Genomic DNA, 25,539 nt, shown 5'->3' on the forward strand with positions numbered 1-25,539 from the left:
TGGGAGGGAATAAAGAGGGTGGGAATAAAGAGGGAGTGGGGACCCTGCTGTGTCCATACCCTGCACGCGGGATGGCACCACAGCTCCGGGGCTCCGTGGTCCTCGTTCTCCACCTTGAGCGGCTGCCATGTCCAGGGGTTGGCTTGCATGTGGAGCAACCACGCGTCTTTGAAGAGCTGGGGAGGGAAGGGTGACAGATTCAGGAGCCCAGGCTGAGTTTTAGCCCAGTTTGCTGCTGGGCTCAACCCATCAGGGCCATGGTGGGAGTGGTGCTTTGCTCCTGCAGACAGAGGGTGCTGACCCAAAGCAAGAGCTGATTACCCATGAGTGACTACACCCCACCCCTTCATTCCATCTGCTATCCCAGTACAAAGTCAGGGCTCATCCTGATGAGCTGCAGTGAACCCAGAGAGCTGAGAGAGTGCCTGGGGTGATTTTTATTAATTAAAACAGTTAAACAGCTTCTCTGGAAAATCTACCAGGTAGGTGCCTAGATTTGAGGAATAAAATGCCACCAACGTGCAGAGTCCCCCCATCCCAAATCCAGCCCCCAAGTGCCAGGGGGATGTTGATGTCCCTGCTCCCCAGGTACTCACTGCATTGGGACCCCCGCAGCCTCCAAGGATTAAAATGGTCTCGTTGTCTATCACAATCTGGAGGGGACAAGGTAGAGTTTCAGCTTGGGAAGGGTTTTTGACCAGGCCTCCAAGGGCAGATAGAGGCAGGTTCTCAGCTGCACAGGCATTGCTGGGTTCTGTCTGCCCTGGGATGGAGCCGGTTTTGCTGGGCCTGGGACAGAGCAGGATGCAGGGCTTATCCCACTCCTTGTCTCAAACCAGTTCGTCTCACCAAAGGGACCTTCCCAAAGCACCAGGGACCCAACATCCCTCTGCAAAGGAAGGGAAGGTGGAAAGTTTGGGAGGGCAGGTGCTGGCAGCAGTCTGATCACTGCTGCTGGTGAGCAAGAGCTCCCACAGACTCCTTTCCCAGGGCATGGAAAGACACATTCCATCACGAGCCATCCGAGCCCTGCTCAGTGCCCTGGTGGGACCAGCCACACTCTGGGAACCACTGACCATCCCAGAAGGGGACAGCAGCCTCAGGCCAGATAACAGCCATGAGCTCCCTGCCCAGGCAGGCGTTGCCAGGGCTGTGCTTCAAATGGGAGCAATCCCGAGTCAATCCTGGGATCGGGAAAGCAGCGCAGTCACAAGGGCCTGGAGCCAAATGAGGCTGTTCTGCTTCTCCATTGATCTGAGGTGCCAGAGGGCATGAGTGGGGTTAAAACAGATTTGTTTATTAGAGCTCTGAATCACTGGGGGAGATGGGGACTGTGCCCACACGGAGAGGGCCCAGCGGGCAAGGGCTCCACAAATAACTTGGGAATGAACCTGTGGAGAGCTGTCTGGAGCTGGGAGTGAGGCTGTGCCTGGCTTCTGTCTGGCTGAGCTCACCTGGGACTGGCCCCCGCGCGGGTGAGGGCTGGGCCCAGAAATGCTGGGCTTGGACCAAGCCCACTGCTCCAGATCCAGCACCCAGACGTCGTTGCTCCTGCAGGGATGAGACAACACGGGCTGAGGATACAACCAGGGACATGGAACTTGGGCTCAGGGCTGGGTTTTATGGCAGATTTGGGATTTCTGCAGGCTGGAGCCTTGGGATTTGCTGCCAGATGTGAAGGGTGTGCTAAGGCAGCAGGCAGACCCCAAAATCCTGCAGAAAATTCCTCATGGGCGACTCCAAGGCCATCCCAACCCCCTCCTGGATCACAGGGATGCTTGTCAAGACACCCTCAGCCCAGACTTACATCTGTCGGGATCCAAGGGAGCCTCCAAAAACGATCATTTTGTCTTTGATGACACAGGAGGAGTGTCCTGCCATGGGAGGTGGGCCGTGCGTGGTCATGATGCAGTTCCACCTGGGAAGAGAGGCAGGAAAACATTCCCCAATGAAGGAAAATGTTGGATGAAAGGCCAAACAAAAAATCCCAGTGGCCTGCCAAGTCCTCAAGAACATGTCATGGGGGAAAACAACAGGGAAAACCTCCAAATATCCAAATAGCAATGAAACTAATTAGAAATCCCAATGTGCTAAACATTTTTAAGGCATGACCTAGTCCCATGGCCAAGTTGGGAACATGTCCCCTTCCAATTAAGTTTGCCTCAAATTCTTTCCAAGAGGTTTAATTACAGAGTTGTAATGACACTGCCCAAAGCGCACTGGATAATTGATACTTTGGAGAATGAAAAGTTCTCAGTGGAAGAGGAGCAGGAACCTTCTCTTTGATACAGCATTCTCCTTCTCACACGCATGATCAGTGAGAAAGCTGGGTCTAAAATCAGCCAAATGGTGTTTAAAGGGAAAAAGAAAATTCATGCCAGCTCCAAGGACACTGCTGGATGCTCCAGTCCCGGAGCTGTAAAAGCAGAGGTTGAAATGATGGAGAAATCTGATTTATCACTTCTCCCTGAGGGAACTGAGTTTTGGATCATCACTAAAAACAAGACCTCCAGGACTTCAGGCTTATCTCAGAAACACTTCAGTGCTCCCAGCCAAAGTGATACGGCATTTAAAACACTCAGGTTTCTCACCTGGATGGGGATGCTCAGGCAGCCTGGAATGTTTAGGTGCAAGTCCAGAACCATATGGAAGCAACAGCACCCATGAGGTGCTTGGCAGCACCCTGTCCTCAGCTTTGCTGTGCTTGTGTGGCTTTTTTTGTTTCAGAAAGAGAATTAGAGACACACCTGGGAAACCAGGACCATGCACAGCTTCCCAGGCATTCTTCCAGCTGCATTCCAGAGCCATTTTTCCAGGATCAAAGCCTGCTCTTACCAGTTTTTGGAGGGGGAGTACGTGTGGATCTCATCGAAGAACCTCTCGGGCTGGTGCAGGGGGTAAGGGCTTGGCCGAGTCCACCCCCCAAAAAGCACCAGCAAATCCTTGTAGACCACCAGCGTGGCCCCAGCCTTGGGAGAGGGGTAGGAACCTGGTAGGTAGGGAGGAAAAGTTAGGAAAACAATGTTTGAACACAAGCCCCCAATTCTGCATTGTTTCTTCCCAAAGTGTCACAAAGTGGAGACTCCATCTTTCAAAAAAAAAAAAAGAAAATAACAGAAAAAAAATAAAAAGAAAAAAACGGCAAAATTAGAGCTGGGAGCCTGGGAAGAAAATTCCTGCCAATTTGTGTCATGGTAATTAGTAGGAGCCTGAAAGTACATCTCAAACACAGCAAAACATCTGTCACTCACTGGCAGGAAATTGCTGGTTTTCCAGCATATCCCTCCAAATTATTGCTTTAGCACCGAATAAAAGCAATAATTACCTCCAAATACCTCATGTCTCTCCCTGAGGAGGGAGGGAGAAAGGAGAAAATTCCAAGGCACCCGAAGTGGCTTGTGCAGATGTGTGGGGTTCTCACAAGTGGCAGCCCTCACTGAACCTTGGGTTTGAGAAGGAAGCCCTGAACGCTCTGGCTGTGAATGAAGTCATTCCTCAAGTCTGCAGGATGCAGTGCTGCTCTAAAAATCATGGAAAACCTTTTTGTGTGGCTTGTTTGAGGTTCAAAGGGCTCTGAAGGGACCGGGGGCCTCCTGAGCAGGATCTGCACAAGGACAGTGTGACCTCCTGGGCTCGGTGATGTCGGGATTTGATGTGCTCAGATGATTCTGTGTATTCCAAGGGTTTTCCAGAGCTCACCTCTCAACCTAGTGCTGCTCCTATGGCCCCTTGCCACTGGAGCCCTGTGAAGCTGTGGCTGCCTCATCCCTGGAAGTGTCCAAGGTCAGGCTGGATGGGACTTGGAACAACCTGGTCCAGTGGAAGGTGTCCCTGCCCATGGCAGGGGATGGAATGAGATGAGCTTTAAGGTCCCTTCCAACCCAAACCATTCTGGGATTCTGTGATTCCTGTGGAAGATGTCCCTCCCCATGGAAAGACAGTGGAATGAGCTGAGCTTTAAAGTCCTCCTGACACAAACCATTCTGGGATTTTATGGTTCTTAACCCACTGGGAGCAGGAGCAGCCTCAGTGCAAGAAACCTATTGGCAAGAACAACTATCATAGGATTTGATCGCTTTGAATTTATGTTAGGAGATCAGCCACGATCTGCTACAAAATCCCAATCCCTAACCTGTCCCTGGATCCAGAGGTGCTGTGTCACCACCCTGCTGATGTGTGAGGTGCTGAGCTGCTACTCAGTAACACCTAAAGCCTCTCCAACCCGGCTGACTCTGAGCATCTTCCTTTCCACGGCAGTCACCAGCACCCAGCACATTCCTTCACCTCCGCAGCCACTATTTCCAATTAAACCTGGAATCCCATCCCAGCCCCATACTCCTCTCCGTGCCTGCCTCTGGGAGCGGGGCAGCTCAAGGGCATGGCTCACACACGGCCACAGAGGCACTGCCACCTCTCTGCAACAGCCAATGCTCTGACCTGGCCTCTGTCCCCTCCCCTGTTCCAGCAGGACTCAGAGACAATTTTAGTATGGAATGAAACCCAGAACGGATTATTTTTAAAAGAAACCAGAGCAGCTATTTTAGGATGTTGCAGCTGAGAGAAGCAAATCCATCGCAATGGGTTCCAGGTGCTGAGAGGGAAGAGCCCAGCAAAAAGCAGCCCCTGGTCTGATGCAAAGATAGCCACAGTGTCCCTGGGACAGTGTTCTGCTGCCCTAAGCCTCATGGAGATGAAGGAAAAATGGAAATAAAGCTCTGCAGAAGCACTTAATGCAAGGTAACGTGTGGCCAGAGCTGTACTAAGGTGAGGATGAGATGCCAGTGACGGTCACATTTGGTTACTCCTTGCTCCCAAAATCCAGTTTTCCTGGCTTGTTCCATGCGTGCAATTCATTAGCCCACGCCAGCAGGTTTTCAGCCTAAATAATTCCCTGGCAGTGCAGAAAGTTTTTCTCCTAAGTCTGGCACCATAATAAAACATTTGTACCCGAGCTGATGAATCCCAGCTGGGTTATTCTAGAATGCCACAAGGTGCTGGGGTTAAATTAGGTTATTTTTAAACAAAAAGGGGCAGCTAGAGTCATTCCAGGATGGAAAAACATTGGCACCTTGCTCAGAAAAGTCTGGGATGGAGCAGTGAGGAAAGTCACCCTCCCACTGCTGTAACCTGAAGGTCAACCCTGGCCTCATCCACAGAGACAATTCCCAAGTGAGTCAGTGCCTTGCAAACAGCCCAGGGCAGAGACCAGCCCTGGTTTTTCAGGAAGCTTTGCCTGTTATTGGACATTGTACGAATGTAAATGAGCCGAGTTTCATTCTGCAATGCAGGAAAACTGCATTTTGCATGTCAGAGAAGTGCAGGCCTTTTCCAACAGCAAAACCAGGATATCTGTGGATGCTCTCCACAAATGAGATACACCACAAGCATCTCCAGGATCTTGTGATGGAGCAGGAATGCATGGAAATCTAGAGAATTAATGCTCTTTATCCCTGAGGCAGGGGAGAGCTGCTGAGTGCTGGGTCCTCGAGAAGGGCAGGAACATCCTGAGGGAGCGAAGGAAAAGGAACTGCTGGCACGGGGAAGGCACCGGCAGCTCTGTGACCTCAGCACTCAGGCATGCGGAGGAGCCCGGAACAGAGGGACATCAAAGAGACGCCGAGGATCTGCTCAAAGTCCGAGCCCTCTGGAGGATGTGGGAGGTGGGAACGGCCTTTCAAAGACTCCCAGGAACACACAGGATCCTCTCTGGGATTGCACATGGATCGGGCTGAGGAACCATCAGAACCTCGTTAAGGAATTGCACTGGTCCCAGTGGGGAACTGGCTATGATCCCAAGCTCTCCACCCCAGTAACACCACCCAGCCCAATATTCAGGTTATCCTTCCCTAACACCATCCAGCCCAACATTCAGGTTATCCTTCCTGGGGATAAAGGTTCGAGCAGGCTGAGGGTGTAGCACAATTCACTCCACCTAAGGGCAGTGGGCCTCATCCCTGCACAGCTGACGCTGTTCTTTTGCCTGGGATGAGGAGCGAAAAGCTGGGCTGAGCTATTTTTTTCCCAGCTGATGGACTTTCCTGGCTCACAAAGCCAAAAAACCAACCAGCCAAAGATCTCCAGCTTCCACAGATGTTTGGAAAAGAAATGCCAGCCTCTGATTGCTCCCGACACGAGCTCTGGGTGTTTTATCTGTGTTGGATCTGTCCTTATAAGCAGTTTTTAAAGCCCAGTTATCCAGCCCTGTAAAGCCACCGGAGCTGCACGCGCACAGATTAACGGGAACAAAGGAAAAGCCTGACTTGAAGAGCACATGGAACACCAAACGCCAGACCAGCCTTTTACCTCTGGAAGGGGCAGCCCTGAGAGATTCCAAAAAACAGCTGGAGTGGCGAACAAAAATAGTTGCCCCCATGGTTATCTGCTGGGATTGCCCAGGTGGAAGGAACAGCTCAGGTCAATGGGGTTTGGGGAATATTCTAACAGGAGGGGCTGGCGTGGGGCAAAGGGTCTGCACTGCCCTGGGAGGAAGGGAACACATGGAAAGAGTTGTGTCAAGGGGATCAGTCTTGAGGAGCTTTAATTCTGGAGAAGGATGAGACGAGGGCTGCAGGCAGGAGCTGTTTCTGTTGGATCTGGTGGGTCCTGCAGGGAGCCAACTGCCACCATCACAGCCAATCGATTTCCACGGAACCCCCAGATAACCAAAGCCATGTGTCCAATCTCAAAGCTGAGGAATTAAAGAGAGCTGCTCCAGCACCTCATGGATTTCAAGCTGCAAAGAAATTCAAGCTCCCAGGTTCAAAAACCACCTGCAATCTGCACTCCAGAGGTACCAGAAACCATCCCTGGGAAGGGCTCGGGGCTGTCCTTTCACAAGAATCCTGGAACTGGAAGGGAGCTTAAAACTCACCCCATTCCACTCCCTGCCATGGTCAGGGACACCTTCCACTATTCCAGGGTGCTCCAAGCCCTGTTCAGCCTGGCCTTCTTCCCAAGGCAGGATGGTGCCTGTTTTGCACACTGAGTTGTTCCAAATTGGATCCAATCCTACCCACCATGAGTTTTGTGTTTCTATGCTCAGGTAGCAGCAGAGCCACATCCAGGGGCTGATTTTTAGTCTGGCTTTTAGCCTGGACTGGATTTTCAAATCCCAGTTTCCAGCCTGGAACCTCATCCATCCCAGCACCATCATCCACCCCAGCCGAGGGATGGCCCCGACTACATCCCGCCTCACAGAGTTCCATCCCAAACTTATGTGACAGTGCGAAATCCCCAAATCTTTCAACTGGAAGCAAAACCAAGAGAAGGAAAAAACAATAAATCTGCTTCCCAAGCCAGCCAGGATTTTTCCACAGCAGTTAGCAAATTCATCCAGATTTCAGGTTTCCCAAAGGGAAGTGGACAAGTTGGTGAGCAGCAGTCCAGAGGCCAGAAGAGGATGAACATCCCAGCAATCCCAGCACTAGCACTGGATTTGGGGAACACCAAAGGAGCACTCCTATGGGAAGAGCAGACATCCCTGTTGCACACTCGCTCATTTCCAAAGTCAAATCCAACACTGAGGACTCTGCTCAGCTGCCTCAGATCTAGCATTTGACATTCACCTGTTTTTAATCCCAAAACATCTAAAACAGAGAACTGGGATTACAAACATGTTCTAGACCAGTTCTTACCAGGCCTGCCCAAACCTTAGAGCCTTTAAAAGCCACAGAAGTATCATTTTCTCTCACCAAAACCACAAGCAATTTAGTGTTCCCTTCCAGAAAAACCCCAAATTCCATCCTGGGAAGCAGACAGGAATTCAGCCTTGCAGGAGTTTTAAGGAAAAACTGAACAAGATCTGATTTGTCTCCTCAGCAGCGAGACAAAACCTCTGAGGGCACAAATAACCTCTTGGGAAGGAAGGGGGGGAATATCCTGAGTTTATCTGCAATTTTGGGGGACACTTTAGCAACCCCCTGATGTTGACACATAGACAGAATTCCCACTGTGCTCCCAGAGTGGGATTTCCACTCTGCAGTGACTCGGGACTGTGGTACAAGCCCAGTCAAACCCTAGCATGGAAGTGAAACTTTAGTTTCTCACAATCTCTGAGAGGTGGAGGCAGAAGCCTCAGGGAGGATCAGTCACCTCCACGCTGTTGCAAGGTGCCTGTGGGTATTTTTTTAACCCCGGCATTTGTGAAGTGCTGCTGCTCTGATAAAGCCCCGGAAAAGGAGAGGAGAGGCAGTGCCCTCTGAACCCTGTGCAACTGGATTTACTGAGTCACTCTGTGCTAATGCCTGGCAAAAATGTCCTCATGCTACAATTGAGCAAACAGTGCCGAGATAACCGTGCCAGAACGCCGCAGGCTCGGCCTCTTATCTCCCAACAGCCCCAAATGGGGATCGCTATAATTCCTGCCGCAATTCCCACCACAATTCCCAAAGCTCCACGGCAGGAGAGGCTTTAGTGGGATACACCCTGCCCCTTCTCCCTCGCAGCATCACCCTGAGGCGCCAGGTGCTCCGTGGAGTGAGGTCACCCTTCGCAATCATCCTTTGGGAAAGGCGGATTTGGTCCTGCACGAGGTGCTGCTCTTGCAAAAGCCGCTGTTCCTTCTCCCCATGGGTGGAATCCCGAATCCCCACCATCCACCTCTCCCTGCTTCCATGCTCATGTTTTTATTCCTCCTGAAGTGACACTGCCTCACAGACTTCTCCAGTGATTTAACAGTTGACACCTCCCCAGATCAGCCCTGGTGCAATTAAAGAGCTCAGCGTTCCCAAAAGGGGCTGAACAGCTCCCGCTGCTTGTGTTCCCTGCAGGAGAAGAGGGAAGAGATGGGAATTGCTGGCTCAGGCTCCCCAGCCCTGAGGAGGGGGTAATTGCAGGGCAGGGAGGAGCTCGGGGTGGGATAGTGGGGCTGTGTCCCAGCCCTGCTGAGCTCCGCACTTTCTGCTCCCAGATTGTTTCCCGTGGTGCGAGGGAGGCGGCAGCTGCCCCAACGTTAGAGAATCCCAAAACGAGTGGTGTTCCAGGAAATGGCTGCTGTGTAATTTGGTGAGGTTACAGCTACCATGGGGCTCCAAACCTCAACTATCCTCTAAAGAGCACCCTGTGGGCACAGCCAGAGAATCCCAGAATGATTTGAGATGGAAGGGACCTTAAAGCTCATCCTATTCCACCCCTGCCATGGGCAGGGGACACCTTCCACTGGACCAAGTTGCTCCAAGCCCTGTCCAGCCTGGCCTTGGACACTTTCAAGGATGGGGAATCCACAACCCTTCTGGATGCAGTCAGAGGGAGGAAATGCAGATAGCCTGTGTGAAGAGCCAGGGCTTTGCTGCTCCCAATATTTGCTGCAAGGACAAGTTATTTACTGAAACCCCCAGCATCTTCCTGCTGAAATTCCCAGCACAGGAAGGGAAATTCAGTCCAACTCTTGGCACTCCTCTCCCTTGCTGTCTCCCCCTTCACTCCCATTTTCAACCCATTGGCTCCTGAACTTTGCTCCCTCCATGCCAGGGAAGCACTTTTCTCCCTCATTCCCGTAATTCCAGCCCTGAACACCAAACTCCCTGAATATTTCACGTCAGGAACCGAAATCCACCTTTGGACTGCAGACAAGGATGAGCGAGTGCTCCGTCATTCTGTGTGCCTGCCTCATTCTCTGAGAGTTTTACGGCAGATGCTTTAGGGAATGATTAAAATCAGGCTATGGAGCAACAGGATGCGGAGAGGCTCGGAAGACACATGCTGGGTATGGATCAAACTGCCCCGGGAATGCTGCCTGCTCAATCCCGAGTATTACGCATGTAATCCTGGTGGATAGAGTCCTCAAGGCAAAGGCTGGGCTGCCTTGGAAGGAGCTCTTGCCGATAGATGTCAGCACAGCCTGCCCGAAATTCCTAGGAGGATCTTTTCTTCCCAGCTGACAGTGCAGCTATGGGATAGTGGGGTTTTATCCCACTGAGCCCACAATGGACCCGCCCAGGAGAGAAGGCGCTGTCAGAGACCCAGGGAAATGGAATCATTGGATGTGAAATGATCAGGAAATTTTTGTCCAGGGAAACCATCATCCCTGGGTGCCTCCCATGCCTCGGGAAGGAGGGATCGGCTCCCTCTGGGGTGCAACACATTCATGAGATGTGAGACACCACCAGTGTCAACAACCCTGTGTGTGGCTTCAGGGTTTTGAGCTTTTTTCCTGAAAAGGAAATAAATTGGAGATGCTTTGTCTGAGCCATAGTTCGCAAATTCCTTGGCTCCAACCAAACTCGGACGAGCAAGAAATTTAATTCTCTTCAGGGCTGGGAAATCAAACATCAGGAAAAAGAAAAAAAAAAAAATCCTGAAAAAAAAACCAAACAAAAAAACGCTTGGAAAATCCAGCCCAGCTTCTGTCTAGGTTAAAGGAATGACAGACCTGCACTCTGGGATCATTAAAATGCAAATCGTTCTTCAAATGATGGCTTTCCAAGGTGGAGGAGTGAGTACCACCTACTACTATGACTATTATGACTACTGCTACTACTAGTACCTGCTAGTACTACTAGGAGGGATTCCTACTCAACCCTGGAAGTGTCCAAGGCCAGGCTGGACAGGTGCTTGAAGCACCCTGGGATAGTGGAAGGTGTCCTGGTAGAACAAGGTGAGACCCCAAATCTGTACTGAGGGAAGAGGGAAACCAGAGGAACCAGGAGGGAAACCAGACCCCCACTTGAGCACCCACTTCCCTTCAAGCTGCTCCTCTCTCAGCCTCCTCAGCTTTTCCCTCTATTCCCTTCCTACAGGATTCCTGCCATGTTAGGCTGAGCTGTCCGGGGCTGAGCAGGAGGGCATCCACAGGGTGAGGGATCATTCCCTGAGGGTGTGCTACAGTCTGACTCTGCCTCCCTGCCCTGCTGACCAAGGCAGCCGAGGCCTGTTCTGAGGAGCCTATTTCCCACAGCAGGAAATGTTTTTCCCCTATGTTTTGCCCTCGGATAAAATCTGGCTGAACTCCCAAGTCCTGTGTCCTGTTCACGGACAGCAGGGAATGAGAGAAGAGAAGTGCTCTGGCCTGCTGGGGTAAAACCCTTCTGGGGTAAAACCCCCATGGTAGCTCAGCCGACTGAACCAGCCCCTGGTTCTGGGCACATTCCCACCTTCCTGGGTGGTTAATCCATGGTTTCTTCAAAGCCATTCCCGGCTGCCTCTGGCACCGCATTCCTGGGAGGCAGTGGTGTCCTGAGGCCCAGGCACACCTCACTGTAATTGCTGAACTGACTCTGCCCCCTCCCCTGCAGCTCTGAGAGCAGAAAGGAGTCATGGAGTGACTCTGTGACCTTGGCGGATATCGGGAGCCGCTGGAAAAGTGCTGGGAACACAGCATTGATAAGGATAAGCCGCTGCCAGCTGAAGGGTGGGGCAGTATGCAGCCAGGTAGGGTGGGGGGGAGGAATGTGGGAAGCGAGGCCATTTCAGATGTGGGACTCAGGAACGGGAGGCACAGAAATATTTTCCCCTGGTGGTGGTGATCCTCACCCATTTTCCATCCCACTGACAGTCAATGCTTTAGCAGGAAAGCCCTTCACCCCACCAGGCTCTCCAAGCAGGTTTGTGGGGAGCAGATTCCCAGGTAGAGGAAGAATCCCAGAGATGGATCTTTTGGCTTTTCCTGCCTGGTTCAGTGAAGGCACTGTGGGATAAAATCTTGCAAATAGTTCACCCCACACTCAGTTTGCACGTGGATTTTGTACCTGTGTGTCTCTGAGGCTGATCCATGCCAGGCATGGTAGGGTGGCCATCCAAGGATGGATGCCAGTAGAATGTGGTTTGGATCCATACAACAAAAACCTTCCAGAGGTTAAACACAGGCAGCAATGCCACGAGCTGGAGGAGGACAGAGCCTGGCAAATCAATGGGAGGGGAGGTGTGTGCTGTAAACCTAAACCCATGGATTAATCACCTGGAAACCAGCAGCGCCTTCCCAACCAGGTGGCAGCTGACACAGAAGGAAAAAAAAAAAAAAAAAGAAAAAAAAGAAAAAAAAGAAAAAAAAAAGAACCCTTCATTTGATTTGGGTTGATTTTTCATCTCTTGCCCTTGAGATATTTCATATTGAACACCACAAATTCCATTAGAGACGTTCTGCATAACCAGCCAGGCAAAGAGAGGAACAAATAAATGTCAGATGGATAGATGGATCCAGGGAACAGCCCAACTCCCACCTCGAAGCTGCCAATCCACCCTATGCAAGGGCAGGAAGGAAGTCCAAACTCTATATCCAGGGATACTGCTGGAGAGTTTGTCTGTCATAGGCTTGACAAGAGTGGTCACTCACCTCCTTGTAAAACTGGAAGCCCAAAAAAGGAGGAAAAAATAAATACATTTAAACTGCAGAAAGCAATTCCAACCAACCTGTGCTAAGACAGCCTCTGCCCCAAAGGATAGCATGGGACAAAGCCTGGAAAGTCCTGGTTTTGCTCCAGAAGGGCAGAAATGAGGGGTGGGATAAGGAAGAAATGAAGTGTGTGTAAGGAGTGTGATTAGGAGGAAATTAGGTGTGTGATAAGGAAAAAATCAGGTACAGGATAAGAAAGGTCCAGGCAGGAGGCTCACAGGATTAAAGCTGACCTTCCAAAGGGGTCAAGTCACTCTGAGCTGGAGGACTCCCAAGAGCCTTTGGATAGTGGTGGAAAAACCATGGATTTTTGGAGGATAACATGGAATGTTTCAGCTCTGCAGAGGCAGGAACAGGCCCCACTGCCACCAAACTCAAAGGGCAACGAGATAAAAATCACTCAGATCAGGAAAAGAGCTGGAATATGCTTTCCTCTCTTCCAGGCTTACCAAGACTGCTCACAGCACAAGGGATTTGCATCCACCTCATTAACCTGCTCCACTTTGGAGGCTCAGGCACATACACTCAGAATAATTAGAGAGGTTATTCCGTGCTAGGAATCAACTCCTGGATCCTCTGGGCTCCCAGGAAGCCAACAGCAACCACATGGCTGCAGTGGGCTCAAGGTGATCCTGAGTTTTGAATAAAACGGAGCTTTGCCTTCTATCATATGGGACTGTGGGGCACCCGAGCGAGGTCAGAGGCACAGGAGGACACCAAGGGAATTTTACAGCCAGAGTCTTGGTCAAGTCAGGATTTTAAGGGGTTTTAATGCCCAAAACAAGGCTGTGCCTGGGATCCCTGTGAGGGAAGTGACTGCAAAGGGAACAAAGCTGCAGTTTGGGATCAGGGCAGAGCACTTCAGTTACTGCTCTGCAGAGAATCCTTGATAATTGGAAAAGCCCCCCCAAGACCATGGAGTCCAACCTGTGACCAATGCCTCCTTGTCACCCAGCCCAGTGAGTGCCATGTAGAGGCCTTCCCTGGACACCTCCAGGGATGGGCACTCCAAACCTCCTCGGGCAGCCCCTGCCAAAGCCTGACCACTCTTTCTGTTCAGAAATTCCATCTGGTGTCCAATCTGAGCCTCCCTGGCCCAGCCTGAGGCCATTCCCTCTCCTCCTGCTCTCTCCTCCTGTCCCTGTTCCCTGGGAGCAGAGCCCGACCCCCCGGCTGTTCCTTCCTGTCAGGGAGTTGTGCAGAGCCACAAGGTCCTCCCTGAGCCTCCTTTTCTCCAGGCTGAGCCCCTTTCCCAGCTCCCTCAGCTGCTCCCAGGGCTCCAGCCCCTTCTCAACTCTGTTCCCATCCCAGGACACACTCCAGCCTCTCCAGGTCCTTCCTGAGTTGAGGGGCCCAGGACTGGAAACAGCTGATGCAAACATGACCCTGAACTGAACGAGCTGCACAATCTGCAGTCACAGAGGGTTTAACTCCACACATGAGGAGCTTCCCACTATTCCCACAACTCTGATTCCCCCTGAGCCCTTGGACAGCCCTGCTCCTGTCCCAGTGGGATTCATTCCCTGAGTGCCTGGTGCTGCTCTGATTTGTGGCTGTGCAGGGCTGGATCCTGTAGGATCCCACAGGATCCAGCACCATTTCCCCTCCTTGGGAACCCCCTCAGTCCTTCCCTCTGTCTCCTTCAGCTCCACAAAGCTCCCAGAGCTGAGGAGATCCCAACCAAGGAATTTACTCAGGAGAGGGACCAGCACCATGAAACAGCACCAACTGTTTGGAAAATTGTTTTGAAAACTCGCTGCTGTTTTCTAGAAGGGGAAGATGAAAACAAGGCTGGGCTTTTTAGCTCAGGGCAAGATTTTTGCACAGCTTTGTCAAGGCCAAACCTCTATGCTCCATGAGCCACGGGGAGGTTTCTCCACCAGGACCAGATCTGACACCAGGAGTCTCTCCCGAGTCTCTCCTGCCTCCTTCGGGCTGTTGCTTTTGTTGACACAACACCATCAAAGGCACCTTCCCCTCAGTCACAAAGGGAAACCTGATCCTCCCACTCCTGGCACGGAAGGGGCTGGGGAAAGAGCTGAGCCAAGAGGAACCACTGGCAGAGGGGTTTTACTTCGTCCTGCTAAGGCCACCCAGGAGGTTTAATAACAAACTCCAGGGTGGAGGACTCTGCTCATTCCCAGGCTGGAGCAGGAGGGAGGATCAGCCACGGCCCTACACTGCGAGGACATAGAGGATCAAAGCCTCACACGGAGGAGTTTGGCCTCCAAGCCTGGTTTGATCTAAGAAAGACGCAAAGCTTTCCCATCTCCCCAGCAGGATCGCAGGGACAGCAAACACCAGGAGAGAAGTCCTGGGGAGGTGCCCATGCTGGGGCAAGAGTGGCCCAGGGCAGCAGCACCAGGAGTCTCCTCCCAGCAACAGAAAAGCAGAGCCTCGGGGCTCCTGAACTCCTGTGGGATCAGAGAGGAATATCCCGGCCTGGCAGTGGGAAAACATACAGGGACAGGGAGGGACGGGGCCCTTCCCAGCCCTCCTGCCTCCCCAGGCAGCTGCAAGAAGGTGGGAGCAGAAGGAGGATGAATAAAACAGACCCAAGAGAAGGATGTGCAGATCCTACAGGACTTCAGTGGGAATTCCTCTCCTTGCAAAGCCCTGGTTGTTCCAGCACCATTCCTGACTTTTATAAACACAACAGGCTCAGTTTTAAGGGAAAATCTTTTCACCTCTGTGCCATGAGCCCCTGAGAGAGCAAAGCTCCTGGCCTTTTCTCCCTAATTCAAAAAGGCATTTTCTGGTGTGGTTCTGGCTGAGAGAGGCCAAGTGCAGGACAGAGGAACTGGAACCAAGGAACCCAGGGAGAGACAAAGCCTGCAGAGAGACATAGCCTGGAACAGCCCAGGCAGAGCAGCAGAAGACTGCCTGGGGACACACTCCCAATTCTGCCTGTGAGCTATCCCTGCAGAATGTCATGGACAGAAGGCTCAGATGGTGCCAATGCGCCTGAGGCTTCTCTGGGAGCCTCCAGCAGCTCCCCTTGCACAGGGATGAGTGGGAGCTCACCAGGAAAGTTTCACAGACCTGCATGGAAACAGGACAAACCTTCTTTGGCAGCAGGGCCAGAGATCCAGGGATGAATCCCGGCTCAGCCAAGTCCAGGCATCAGCAAAAGCTTCACCACAAGCCCCTGCAGCTCCCATTGCATGAAGTCATGGAATCATGGGATTGTTTGGGTTGGAAGAGACCTTAAACCCCATCCAGTCCCAGCCTCACCAGGAGCAGGGACACCTTCCACCGTCCCAGGGTGCTCCAAGCCCTGTCCAGCCTGGCCTTGGACACTTCCAATCTGTGCCAGGGCCTCATCCCCCTCAAAGGGAACAATTCCTTCCCAATATCCCATTTGACCCTGCCCTCGGGCATTCCAGGCCCTTGTCCAAAGTCCATCTCCAGCATTCTTGGAGCCCCTCCAGGTACTGAAAGTCCTGGGACTCTGTTTCAAACAGGGTTTGGTTTCTTTCCTGGCTGTTCGGTCCAAATTTGGGGAGCACCAGGGACTCTCACCACTGACTCCAGCTGGACTCAGAAGTGGGGCCTCACAGCTAGATAAACAGATTCCAGCATAAACCACCCCCAGTCCTCCATCAGGATCCCCTGAACACAGATGGGCTCAAATTACAACAACTGCCCAGGTTATTGTGCAAGTGAGAGCAAGGAAAGCATCCCCAACACGTGGAAAAGGCCTCTTCCTGCCAGGGACCACCTACCCTGGAACAGCACTGCAGCGTCCCACACATGGGGCTGGTAATTATCCTGCTCCTGCTCCAGCAGATCCTATGTGGGATGGGAAGGGGTGGGAGCAGCTCCACAATGGCCAGAAGAGCTCAAGGGAGAAGAGTTGGGAGGCACCTTCCAAAAACAGAGATCTTGCTGCCTGCCACCCTCCTTTCCAGAGCTTCCAACTCCACCAAAAGCTCTCCAGAAGAGCGAGGCACCAACTCTCTGGTGCTGCTCCAGCCCCATCAGTCACACGTCAAAGCCATTGTTTCAGATCTAAGGAAAAAAATACTTTGAAACCTCAAAAATTAGGGTTTTTTGAAGTAATTATCTCCCTCCTCCACCTGTGAGACGAAAGAAACACTGGCCAATTATTTCTTTGAAGGCTAAATATTTACTCCCAGCTGAAGCAGCTTGGGCTGGAGGGGAATTATCCAGCTCGGATGTCATCTCATGCCTGGGAGCCAGAAAACCCGGATGGAAACAGGTAGGAACAAACAACAACAACAACAAAAAAAGGGTGTTTTCTCCTGGAAAAGCCTCTCAGAAAGGGATAAGTTGTGTCCAAGACATTGTACTCTCATTCCCTGCCCAAGGCTCATTTGAGAAGACACTTAACGAAGGCACACGTGGAGTGTGAGGGAACCTCTTTGACAAGACGTGGCCTAGGGAAAGAGCAAGGGTCTTATTCCAGAGCTCTGGAGTCTGTGGGGCATGTGTGGGAACTCCTCCACAGCAATTAGCCTGCACACACAACGAGTGGTAATCAATCAATGTCAACTCTTTGTTTTTTTTTTTTTTTTTTTTTTTTTTTTTTTTTTTTTTTTTTTTTTTTTTTTTTAAGCCCTCTCCTGCCTTATTTACATCACAGGATTTCAAAGCTCCCAGCTTCTGCCCCCTCCAGCCACTCTCATTTTCCAGGCAGGCAGTGCCAATCCCTATGTTCAGGGCACCCAAAGGAAGAGCGGGAGCTATGTTGGACCCCACCGGGGTGACTCATCCCTTCAGAAAACCAGGAACCAGAGCGCTCCCCGTTCCTGGCCTCCAGTTTCAGTTGCGATCCCATCTCACCCATGACAGCATGCAGGAACATCTCCTCGAGGGATCTTCCCATGGGACCTCACCCTGCCACACATTCCCACAGGTCCCATTCTCTGAGAGGGCTGTTTGTCAGCAAGGCACTGGGATGTGGCTCTGAGCTGTGCCCCACGTTTGGTGTGGGGAAAGAGCTCCCTGGGCTGCAGGAACCGATGGCCTCCACAGAGCCCAGGATCCTGATCATCCTCCCTTCTCCAGCCCTGAGCACATGGAGAGCTCCAGCAGGGCAGGATAGATGGCAAGAGCCTGTTTGGGGCGGTGGGGTTTGTTTTCCCCCTGTTTAAATCCACAGATCCTTAATTCCCCCCTGTGGGAGTCACGCAGAGGCCGTGTGACACAAAAATCAAAACATTGAGGGAAGTATGGGTGGAGATCCAAGCACCAAGTAAGGTGTTCACAGCTGGAAATTCCCACATGACACCACTTGGGACTTGTCCCAGGTCCCTGTCTAGCTCTCCTGGAGCCCCTTTAGGCACTGGAAGGGGCTCTGAGGTCACTCTGGATTCTTCTCTTCTCCAGTTGAACACCCCCAGTTTTCTCATCTCCCTCTATATCCATCTCCACCTCTATCGCTTTATTGCCTGGATTTTGAAGGACTTCCAAGTGCCAGACAAGAAAATACTTCAAACAATATCTGAGTAATCCACAATACTTAGCGCACAGGACAGGGAATTCTGTACCCAATAAGGAGTGCTGGTGGATGCTAAGCTCCTTTCTGCTTCCTCCTGCCAAAACAGCTGCTTTAACACTGATTTCCCACCCCTGCTTCAAGAGCTTCCCCCAATTATTCTGCTTTCCTCAAAGTTATTTTGGTGGAATTCAAAAATTAAAAGGAAAATCCAAACTGTTGTGGGTGACATTTGCACCACAAAAACCAGTGTGGGAAATAATCTGTCGTGTTTTCCTGCCCAGCTGAGGGTGCCTGGACAGCAGGAATGAACCTGCTTTCCCACGCTCTCCCACCTGCACAAGCTTGTCTGCTCCACTCCCCTGGAGTGGGAGCCATTGGAATGAGCAAAGAAAATATCACCTTTGGGACAATGACTCTCACCATGGAGTCACAGAATGGGACCTTAAACATACTCAGTGCCACCCCCTGCCATGGGCAGGGACACCTTCCACTACCCTAGGTTGCTCCAGCCTGGCTTGGACACTTCCAGGGATCCAGAAGCAGCCACAGCTTCCCTGGGCACCCTGTGCCAGGGCCTGCCCACTCTCCCAGGGAACAATACTCCATCCATCCCTGCCCTCTGGCAGTGAGAACCCATTCCCTGTGTCCTGTCTCTCCATCCCTTGTCCCCAGTGCCTCTCCAGCTCTCCCAGAGCCCCTTCAAGCCCTGGAAGGGGTTCTGAGATCTCCCTGGAGCCTTTTTTTCTCCAGGCTGAACAATCCCAGTTTCTCAGCCTTCTCCAGGCTGAACAATCATCACATCTTTCTCAGCCTACTCCAGCGTGAACAATCCCAACTCACCCTTCCCCAGCTTGAACAATCCTGATTTTCTCAGCTTTATCAACACAGGCTCTGGTGGCTGTAGGGAATGTCCCTTACCCTGCATGACAGGGACCAGCTGCTCCTGAGAAAACCCCCCAAGGTGGTGCTGAGGTGGTGCTGAGGACACAGATTCTGCCACAAACCCTTATTTCTCTGGAACACTGCCCAAACCTGGTGGGATAACGCTCAGACACATAGGGAAACACCAAACTCAAGCCATAGGGAGGAGGAATGAGGCGTTGGGGGGAGCTGCCAGGGCTCACCTGAGGCCAGGGGCCGGATCCACTCCTTGCTGTTGAGGTCGAGTCTCCAGAGGTCATTGAAGGCGGCGTTGCAGCTGCTCTGGGTGCAGCCCCCAAACACATACATGGACTGGTTGGCATCATAGTAACACGCACCTGCAACAGACCACAGCTGCTGTCACAGCTCTGTGCCTCACACAGCTCCTGTCACTGCCTCTGTGCCCCGCAAAGCTCCTGCCACTGCTCTGTGCCCCCACACAACTGCTGTCACTGCTCTGTGCCTCACACAGCTCCTGTCACTGCCTCTGTGCCTCACAAAACTGCTGCCACTGTCTCTGTGCCCCACACTGCTCCTGTCACTGCTCTGTGCCCCACACAGCTGCTGTCACTGCCTCTGTGCCTCACACTGCTCCTGTCACTGCTCTGTGCCCCACACTGCTCCTGTCACTGCTCCATACTTCACACACAGATCAGGCCCTTTCTTCCCTGGAGAAAAGCAGCCAGGCTGCCCTGGCCCCCCCAGAACCACAGGGTATCCCTGAGCAGAGTGAAGCTCCAGCAAGAACCTTCCCATGAGGATTATCCCCTCATGCAGAGCTGCTCCTCAAAGTGCAGAGAAAACTGCCTTAGAAGCCTGTAATTAATTAGCTTAGCTGTGATTAAGGCCCTCAGCTCACTGACCTTCCCTAAGCCGGTTCACAGAGCTCACAGACCCTGCTCTGTGCACCCAGGGCTGGGGGTTTGTTCTCTTTTCAGGATTTCACCTCATCTCATTTAAAAAGCCTCACTAGAACACAGGATCATCCACAGGCATTCCCTCTGCTCCCTGTAGGAAAGGATGAGGCAGCAAGATGGGGAACAGGGAGGGAACACCACACTTGACAACCCTTCAAAATATCCAGGGAAATCAAAGCTTTTGGTCCCAAAACAAGCTCTGCAGCAAATCAAAATCCATGGAAGTGTCTGCCTTTGGCAAGGAGTGTCTGCAGCATCCAGGTACCTCTGGCAAGAGAGAACTGAAAGATGGATGGAGCAGGGAGAGCTCACTTGTCTGCCTTGGAGGCTGTGCAGAATTCCGGGTTTCCTGTAAAATTTCAGGTGGAATAACCCCACAGCAAAATCATTGACATTGTGCGTTCCTACTTCTTTTTAGAGTAATTTTAAGCTGCTGAAGATAAGGAAGGCAGAGCAGCTCGAGGAAAAAAAGATAGGGAAAAACAGGAAAAAGCAGGCACAATGAGAACTGCAGTTCATTCCAGCCTGCAGGAATTCCACAGTGGGATTGTTGCGGCTGTTCTGTGCAGGGCCAGGAGCTGGACTTTGATGATCCTTGAGGATCCAGCTCAGGATATTCTGTGATTCCATTATATGTTTATATATAAATCAGGGGGAAATTGTGCATGTCCCTGACGGTTTTAGGTGGTGGGTTTTTTTTTTGTGTTTTTTTTTTTTTTTTTTTTTTTTTTTTTTTTTTTCTTTCATGGAAAACACTGAATGGATTTAGTTAGGGTTTTTTATGTCCCAACAAAATTCAGTGACCCCCAGAGTTTCAGCACTGCGTAAGTGGCTTATTCTTGGAAATGGATCAATAATTCTGATGTTTGAAGACACTGATACTCAGAGAGAGCAGAGGCAGCTGGTTCTGACCACACTCCTGACTCCCCTGTAATGAATCATTGGAGATTTTCACCCGGAGCAGCTGATCACCAAAGTAGAGATGACTGGGAAGGGAAAACCAAACAGAAAGCACATTCCCTTCACCATAATTGAAGAACACTGACTTCTGAAAGTTGGAGAACATCAAATAAGATAACCCACTCAAGTTCAAGGGTTGTATTTCCCACTGGAAATGGGAAGGAGCCAGCTGGACTGAAAATCCCATTCCCACATGGTCCTTGGATTGGAAGGTGACAGCCCCTGGTATCGGCCTTGGACACTTCCAGGGATCCAGGAGCAGCCACAGCTGCTCTGGGCACCCTGTACTAGGGCCTCCCCACCCTCCCAGGGAACAATTCCTTCCCAATATCCCATTCATCCCTGCCCTCTGGCAGTGGGAAGCCATTCCCTGTGTCCTATCTCTCCATCCCTTGTCCCCAGTCCTTCTCCAGCTCTCCCGGGCACTTCTCCCCCTTCAGGCACTGGAAGGGGCTCTGAGATCTCCCTGGAGCCTTCTCTTCTCCAGGTGAACGCCCCCAGTTTTCTCATCTCCCTCTATCTCCACCTCTATCTCCTCACTCCTTAAAATGCCATTGTCCTGCTCCTCTCAGTGTAGGGCCTGGGTGCAGCCAATAATCCAAGGATATTGAGCAAGGTTGGGTGCTGGGAGGAGCTGCAGATCTGCTCCAGGAGCAACTCATCCTGTAAAACAAACATTCCAGTGCTCACCGCTCCCAACAGTTTGTCAAACCCACAAATCACTGTAATTACTCATCCCGATGGTGCCACCAACCCCAGGCTCCTTGGAAACAAAAACAATAAATCAAAAAAAATATTAGTCACTCCTCCAGCAAAGGATCAATATCCCTGGCACAAAGGTCGGCATTCCTTTGCTACTTTTCCGTTTCTGCATTCCTGAGCCTCCTGACATTTTCCGACTGCGGGCAGTGATTTCATCCCATGACTCACTGCCTTGCTATGACCTCGCAGGTTCATACATAAAACAACTTGGTGACTCCTGGAAACATTACCCCAAAAAACCCAAATATGGAAGACTTGGCCCCTAAACACCCAGCATTATTGTTATTTCATGTTCTGCAGTTCTGCAGCTTCAGTCAAATCCTCTGGAAAAGGACAGCTCGTCCATAGTTTGTTCTCAGCTGTGTGATCCCTGCCAAGCACTCCCCATGGCAGCACCTTCCATTCATTATTCCTTATCAAGCACTTTTGCCATTCCTCCCTTCAGGACTGAGAGCAGACAGGTTGACCTCCAACTGCTAAGAATTCCCCTCCTTGTCCATTTATGCTCCCTGTGAGCACGTCTGGGATAGCTCTAATAATTCTTGGAAGAGAGTGAGCCCCAGACAGAGCTTTGACGGCAGCACTGACTCGTGCCTGGGCGGTGACATCTTCCCACAAAAACTGGCAAATCACTCATCCCTCAAAAGGGGCTTTGTAAGTCCTCCCAGCATCCCTCCCCACTGCCCAAACCTCCTGCTCCCTCCACCTCATCTCACCGTCATCCCTTGGAATTTTAGGTGACAGTTCAGAGATTCAGTTTGACTTTCTGGAACTGATGATTTGCAGCTTCGCTTTAACGCTGGAATCTCGCCCGCAGGCATGGAAAGCAGAGCCTGCAGATCTGGGCAGCTGCTCACAAACCATCCGTTTAAGTCAGCAAACAAGTTAATCCAGATCAGCTTTGTGCCCACAAAGTGCATTAATAATGCTGCCGTGGCCACAGGGGCCGGGCAGAGCTGGGGCACTGTCACTGAGTGAGGCTAATACGGATTACATGCTTCGAGGGCAGTGGATTTAGGAAGACAACTCACTTTGGAGCCAGGAGGCCTGTGGCAGGCAGCAGGATAAAGGAAACAGCACATAGTGCTCTTTGGGGCAACTGAGCCTTTTCCAGGGAATTTCTAGCTGTCCTGAACACTCAACAATTGCAAAAACGCTGCTAAAATTGAAGGGAAATATATGCAAATGTGAAGTCGTTAATAAGCACTTCACTAACGTTGCTAAAAATGAGCTGTGAACTGTGGAGCCTTTTCATCGTTCAGGAAGGTGAGGATATCTCGGCAGAGCACAATGACTTCACCAGAGCTTCCCTGCAGCGTCTCCCGGACTTGTCTTGGCAGGAGGGAGCACAGTGGCTGCCTCATAAATTATTGCTTGGGAAGATGAAAATGTGATGCCTGCTGCTCTTGGAATGGCAGGGGTTGTACCGTGTTTATCTTCCCTTAGAAAAATTTTCCAGGAAGTAATTTACTTCCTGGAAAAGCCCAGAGGGCTCAGACCCCGTGCTGGAATCACAGGACAAAACTTTTGTCATTTTTTTTTGTTGGAGCTGAGGCAGCTCAGTGCTACTGCACTCCAAAGAACAGGGTTTATTTCAGTATCTCCCTCAAAGGCACTATGTTTAGGCATCTTTTCCCTTTCTGTTCTCTTCCAGAATCTTGGAAACAGGGGAAGAATTCACTCAAACATTGAGTGGTGCTGTTGACTGAATCGCTCTCTCCTGTCAGCAAATCCACCTGCAGCTCTGCTCGATTTGAATGCACCACATTGGAGAATTCCCAATTTTCCTCACAGATGTAGAAGACCTGTGCAAGAGGCTGGCGTACATCTCTGAGTGCTGCACTTTCCCAAAACTCACTGTCTTTGATGGGAATGACTCCAGTCCAGGGGCTGAGGGAAGGGTTGTTGAAGAGGATGCAAAGCTCAGGCCCAAATCCTGGGGACAGCTCTGAGTCCCTCAGGACAAGAAGGAAACTGAGGCACTGCAGTGTGTCCAGAGATGGGAATGGAGCTGGGAAAGGGCTGGAGCACCAGGAGCAGCTGAGGGAACTGGGAAACGGGCTCAGCCTGGAGAAAAGGAGGCTCAGTGGGGTCCTTCTGGGTCTGCACAACTCCCTGACTGGAGGGGGCAGCCAGGTTGGGCTCTGCTCCCAGGGAACAGGGACAGGACAAGGACAACAGCCCCAGCCTGTACCAGGGAAGATTTAGGTTGGATATTGTGAAAAACTCTTCATGGAGTGGGTGGTCAGGCACTGGCACAGACTGCCCAGGGCAGTGCTGGAGTCACCATCCCTGGAGGTGTCCCAAGGCATGTGGATGTGGCACCTGGAGACACATTTAGGTCAAGGGCTGACTCCATGATCTGGGAGAGTTTTGCAATCTGGGCAGCTGCAGAAAGATCCCTGCGCAACCAGAAAGCCACAATCCCATCCCACTTCCACTCCATCAACATTTCCTAGGATCAACGAGCCCACCATGACCAGTAGCTCCCAAATCCCTGCTCTTGTGCTGAGTGTTGGCCCAGCTGTGGGTTTGAACACCAGTGGCGATGGGCACATGAGGCACTGCCAGCCCCTGACGGAGGCAGCTCCTGTTGGGATTCCAGGGATACTCACTGTGTGAAAAGCGCTGGGTGATGGGGGTGCCAGGGTAGGGGTAAGTGCGGCTCTCCCACTGGATGTTCCCTTCCTGCACTGCCTTGATAAAGCCATGGTAGCACTGATGGGCCACACCTGGGGAGAGAACAACACTGTCAGCAAACCTGGGAACAAACTGTGCCTGCACGGTGACAGCAGCACCAAAGTCCCTGTGTTTGGGTTAGAAACATGCTGGGAATGCGGGGGATTAAAGAGAATAAAGACAAGGGAACTCTGCAAATGTGGAAATCAGCAGCGCGCACTGGCACGGGTCACAACATCCCTGGCAGTTCCGGCTTGGGAAGTAGAGCCTTTGGGAAAGGAAGGAAGCACTGGGATGCTTTAGAGAGCTTGTGTTCAGCCCTCTCTGCTGCAGCCTTGTTCCCTCATACACCCTGAGGGGCAGCTTCCTTTCCCTCAAGGAGCCTCAGTGCAGTAATCAATTTTTAAGAGTGTGAATGCAGCTACTGGCCAGGGATCTGGAAAAAGTTGGAGAGGAGATATCATTGATAAAAATCAGCAGGGATGCTCCAAGGCTGCTACAGGCTGCCACTAATTCTGCGTGAGGGTGCTGGGAGGGGCCAGAGGCTGCCCCCTGAGGAGACAAGTGTCTGAAGACGGTTTCTGGCGGCAGCAGCAGCAGCAGCTCAGCAGACATGGTGGCACCTGCACTGAGGATGCCACAATCTGCCAAGAGTTTTTCCCCAAGCCTTGTGCCAGGAACATCTCCAGCAAGAAATCCCACTCTGGGATATAAAGCAGGAAGGGTTTTTTTAAATAAAAAAATAAAGCCCGGGGTTCTGGAGGATCTGATCTGTGAGAGTCACACGGGAAAGGGAATGTGAGCTCCAGGGCTGCACAGCAGATGTATCCTAGCAAACAGGAAAAATTAACCAGAAGAACAGAAATCAATTGTTTACCTCAAGTGACCTCTCTGGGCACAGCTCACAGGTGGCGGTTCCTGACCCTTTTTTGGCTGGAATTGCCCCAGAATGGCCCATCTGCCCAGCACTACTCATCCCCTGAGACATGACACAGCCCAAAGCCACCCTGTGCCTCAGGCTATTCATCCCTCAGCTCCAGGGATGTTTCCTACATGCCTCTGGGGTGAATTCCAGCTGGATCCCTCGAAGGACACTCCAGGAAACAGCCAAGGAGCCACTTGGGGCTGCAGCCCTTGGAAAAGGCCCTTCCCTGGGGCTGTGGGCAGCTGCTGCCCCGAAATGATGTACAAAAGGAGTAATTTGGGGCCATGGTCCCTGCTGGGGTAGCTGTGTTTGTTTAACCCCCAGCCTGTTCACCTCTGGGCAAAGTGGGAAATGCCTGGAATCTGAGCAATGCTTCCAGATGAGGAAAAGTCCATAAATGAGCCATCACCCCACAAACTGTCAAGGGCATTCCTCACCTGACACCCACTCCTGTTTTCCAGAAGGAACACATCCTCCTTGTGCCGCAATGTATCCCATTTTCTAGGATTTAACTGCTCTCTTCTGAAACACCTTGTTTTTTAAATGAAGCTTGTGATTAAAGCGTGCACCTGACAGAATCCTA

General features: G+C 51.5%; 1 protein-coding gene across 5 annotated transcripts in view; it reads right to left on the minus strand.

The window, feature by feature from the left end:
- FBXO42 (F-box protein 42) overlaps window positions 1-25,539 on the minus strand; it is a 44,359-nt gene that overhangs the window by 2,414 nt on the left and 16,406 nt on the right. For 3 of the 5 annotated variants that reach the window (XM_083876942.1, XM_083876940.1, XM_083876941.1), the window contains 7 exons: window positions 23,968-24,084; window positions 18,917-19,051; window positions 2,836-2,989; window positions 1,808-1,918; window positions 1,455-1,551; window positions 597-653; window positions 60-176 (listed from right to left, as the gene is read on the minus strand). In XM_083876942.1, coding sequence (XP_083733068.1) covers window positions 60-176; window positions 597-653; window positions 1,455-1,551; window positions 1,808-1,918; window positions 2,836-2,989; window positions 18,917-19,051; window positions 23,968-24,084 — 788 coding nt within the window. Of the gene's footprint in view, window positions 1-59; window positions 177-596; window positions 654-1,454; window positions 1,552-1,807; window positions 1,919-2,835; window positions 2,990-18,916; window positions 19,052-19,895; window positions 22,232-23,967; window positions 24,085-25,539 lie in introns of those variants that run through there. The other 2 variants (XM_083876944.1, XM_083876943.1) reach the window with 2 other exon arrangements.

This window comes from Zosterops lateralis, assembly GCF_965231275.1.
Source record: "Zosterops lateralis genome assembly, chromosome: 22".
NCBI lineage: Eukaryota > Metazoa > Chordata > Aves > Passeriformes > Zosteropidae > Zosterops > Zosterops lateralis.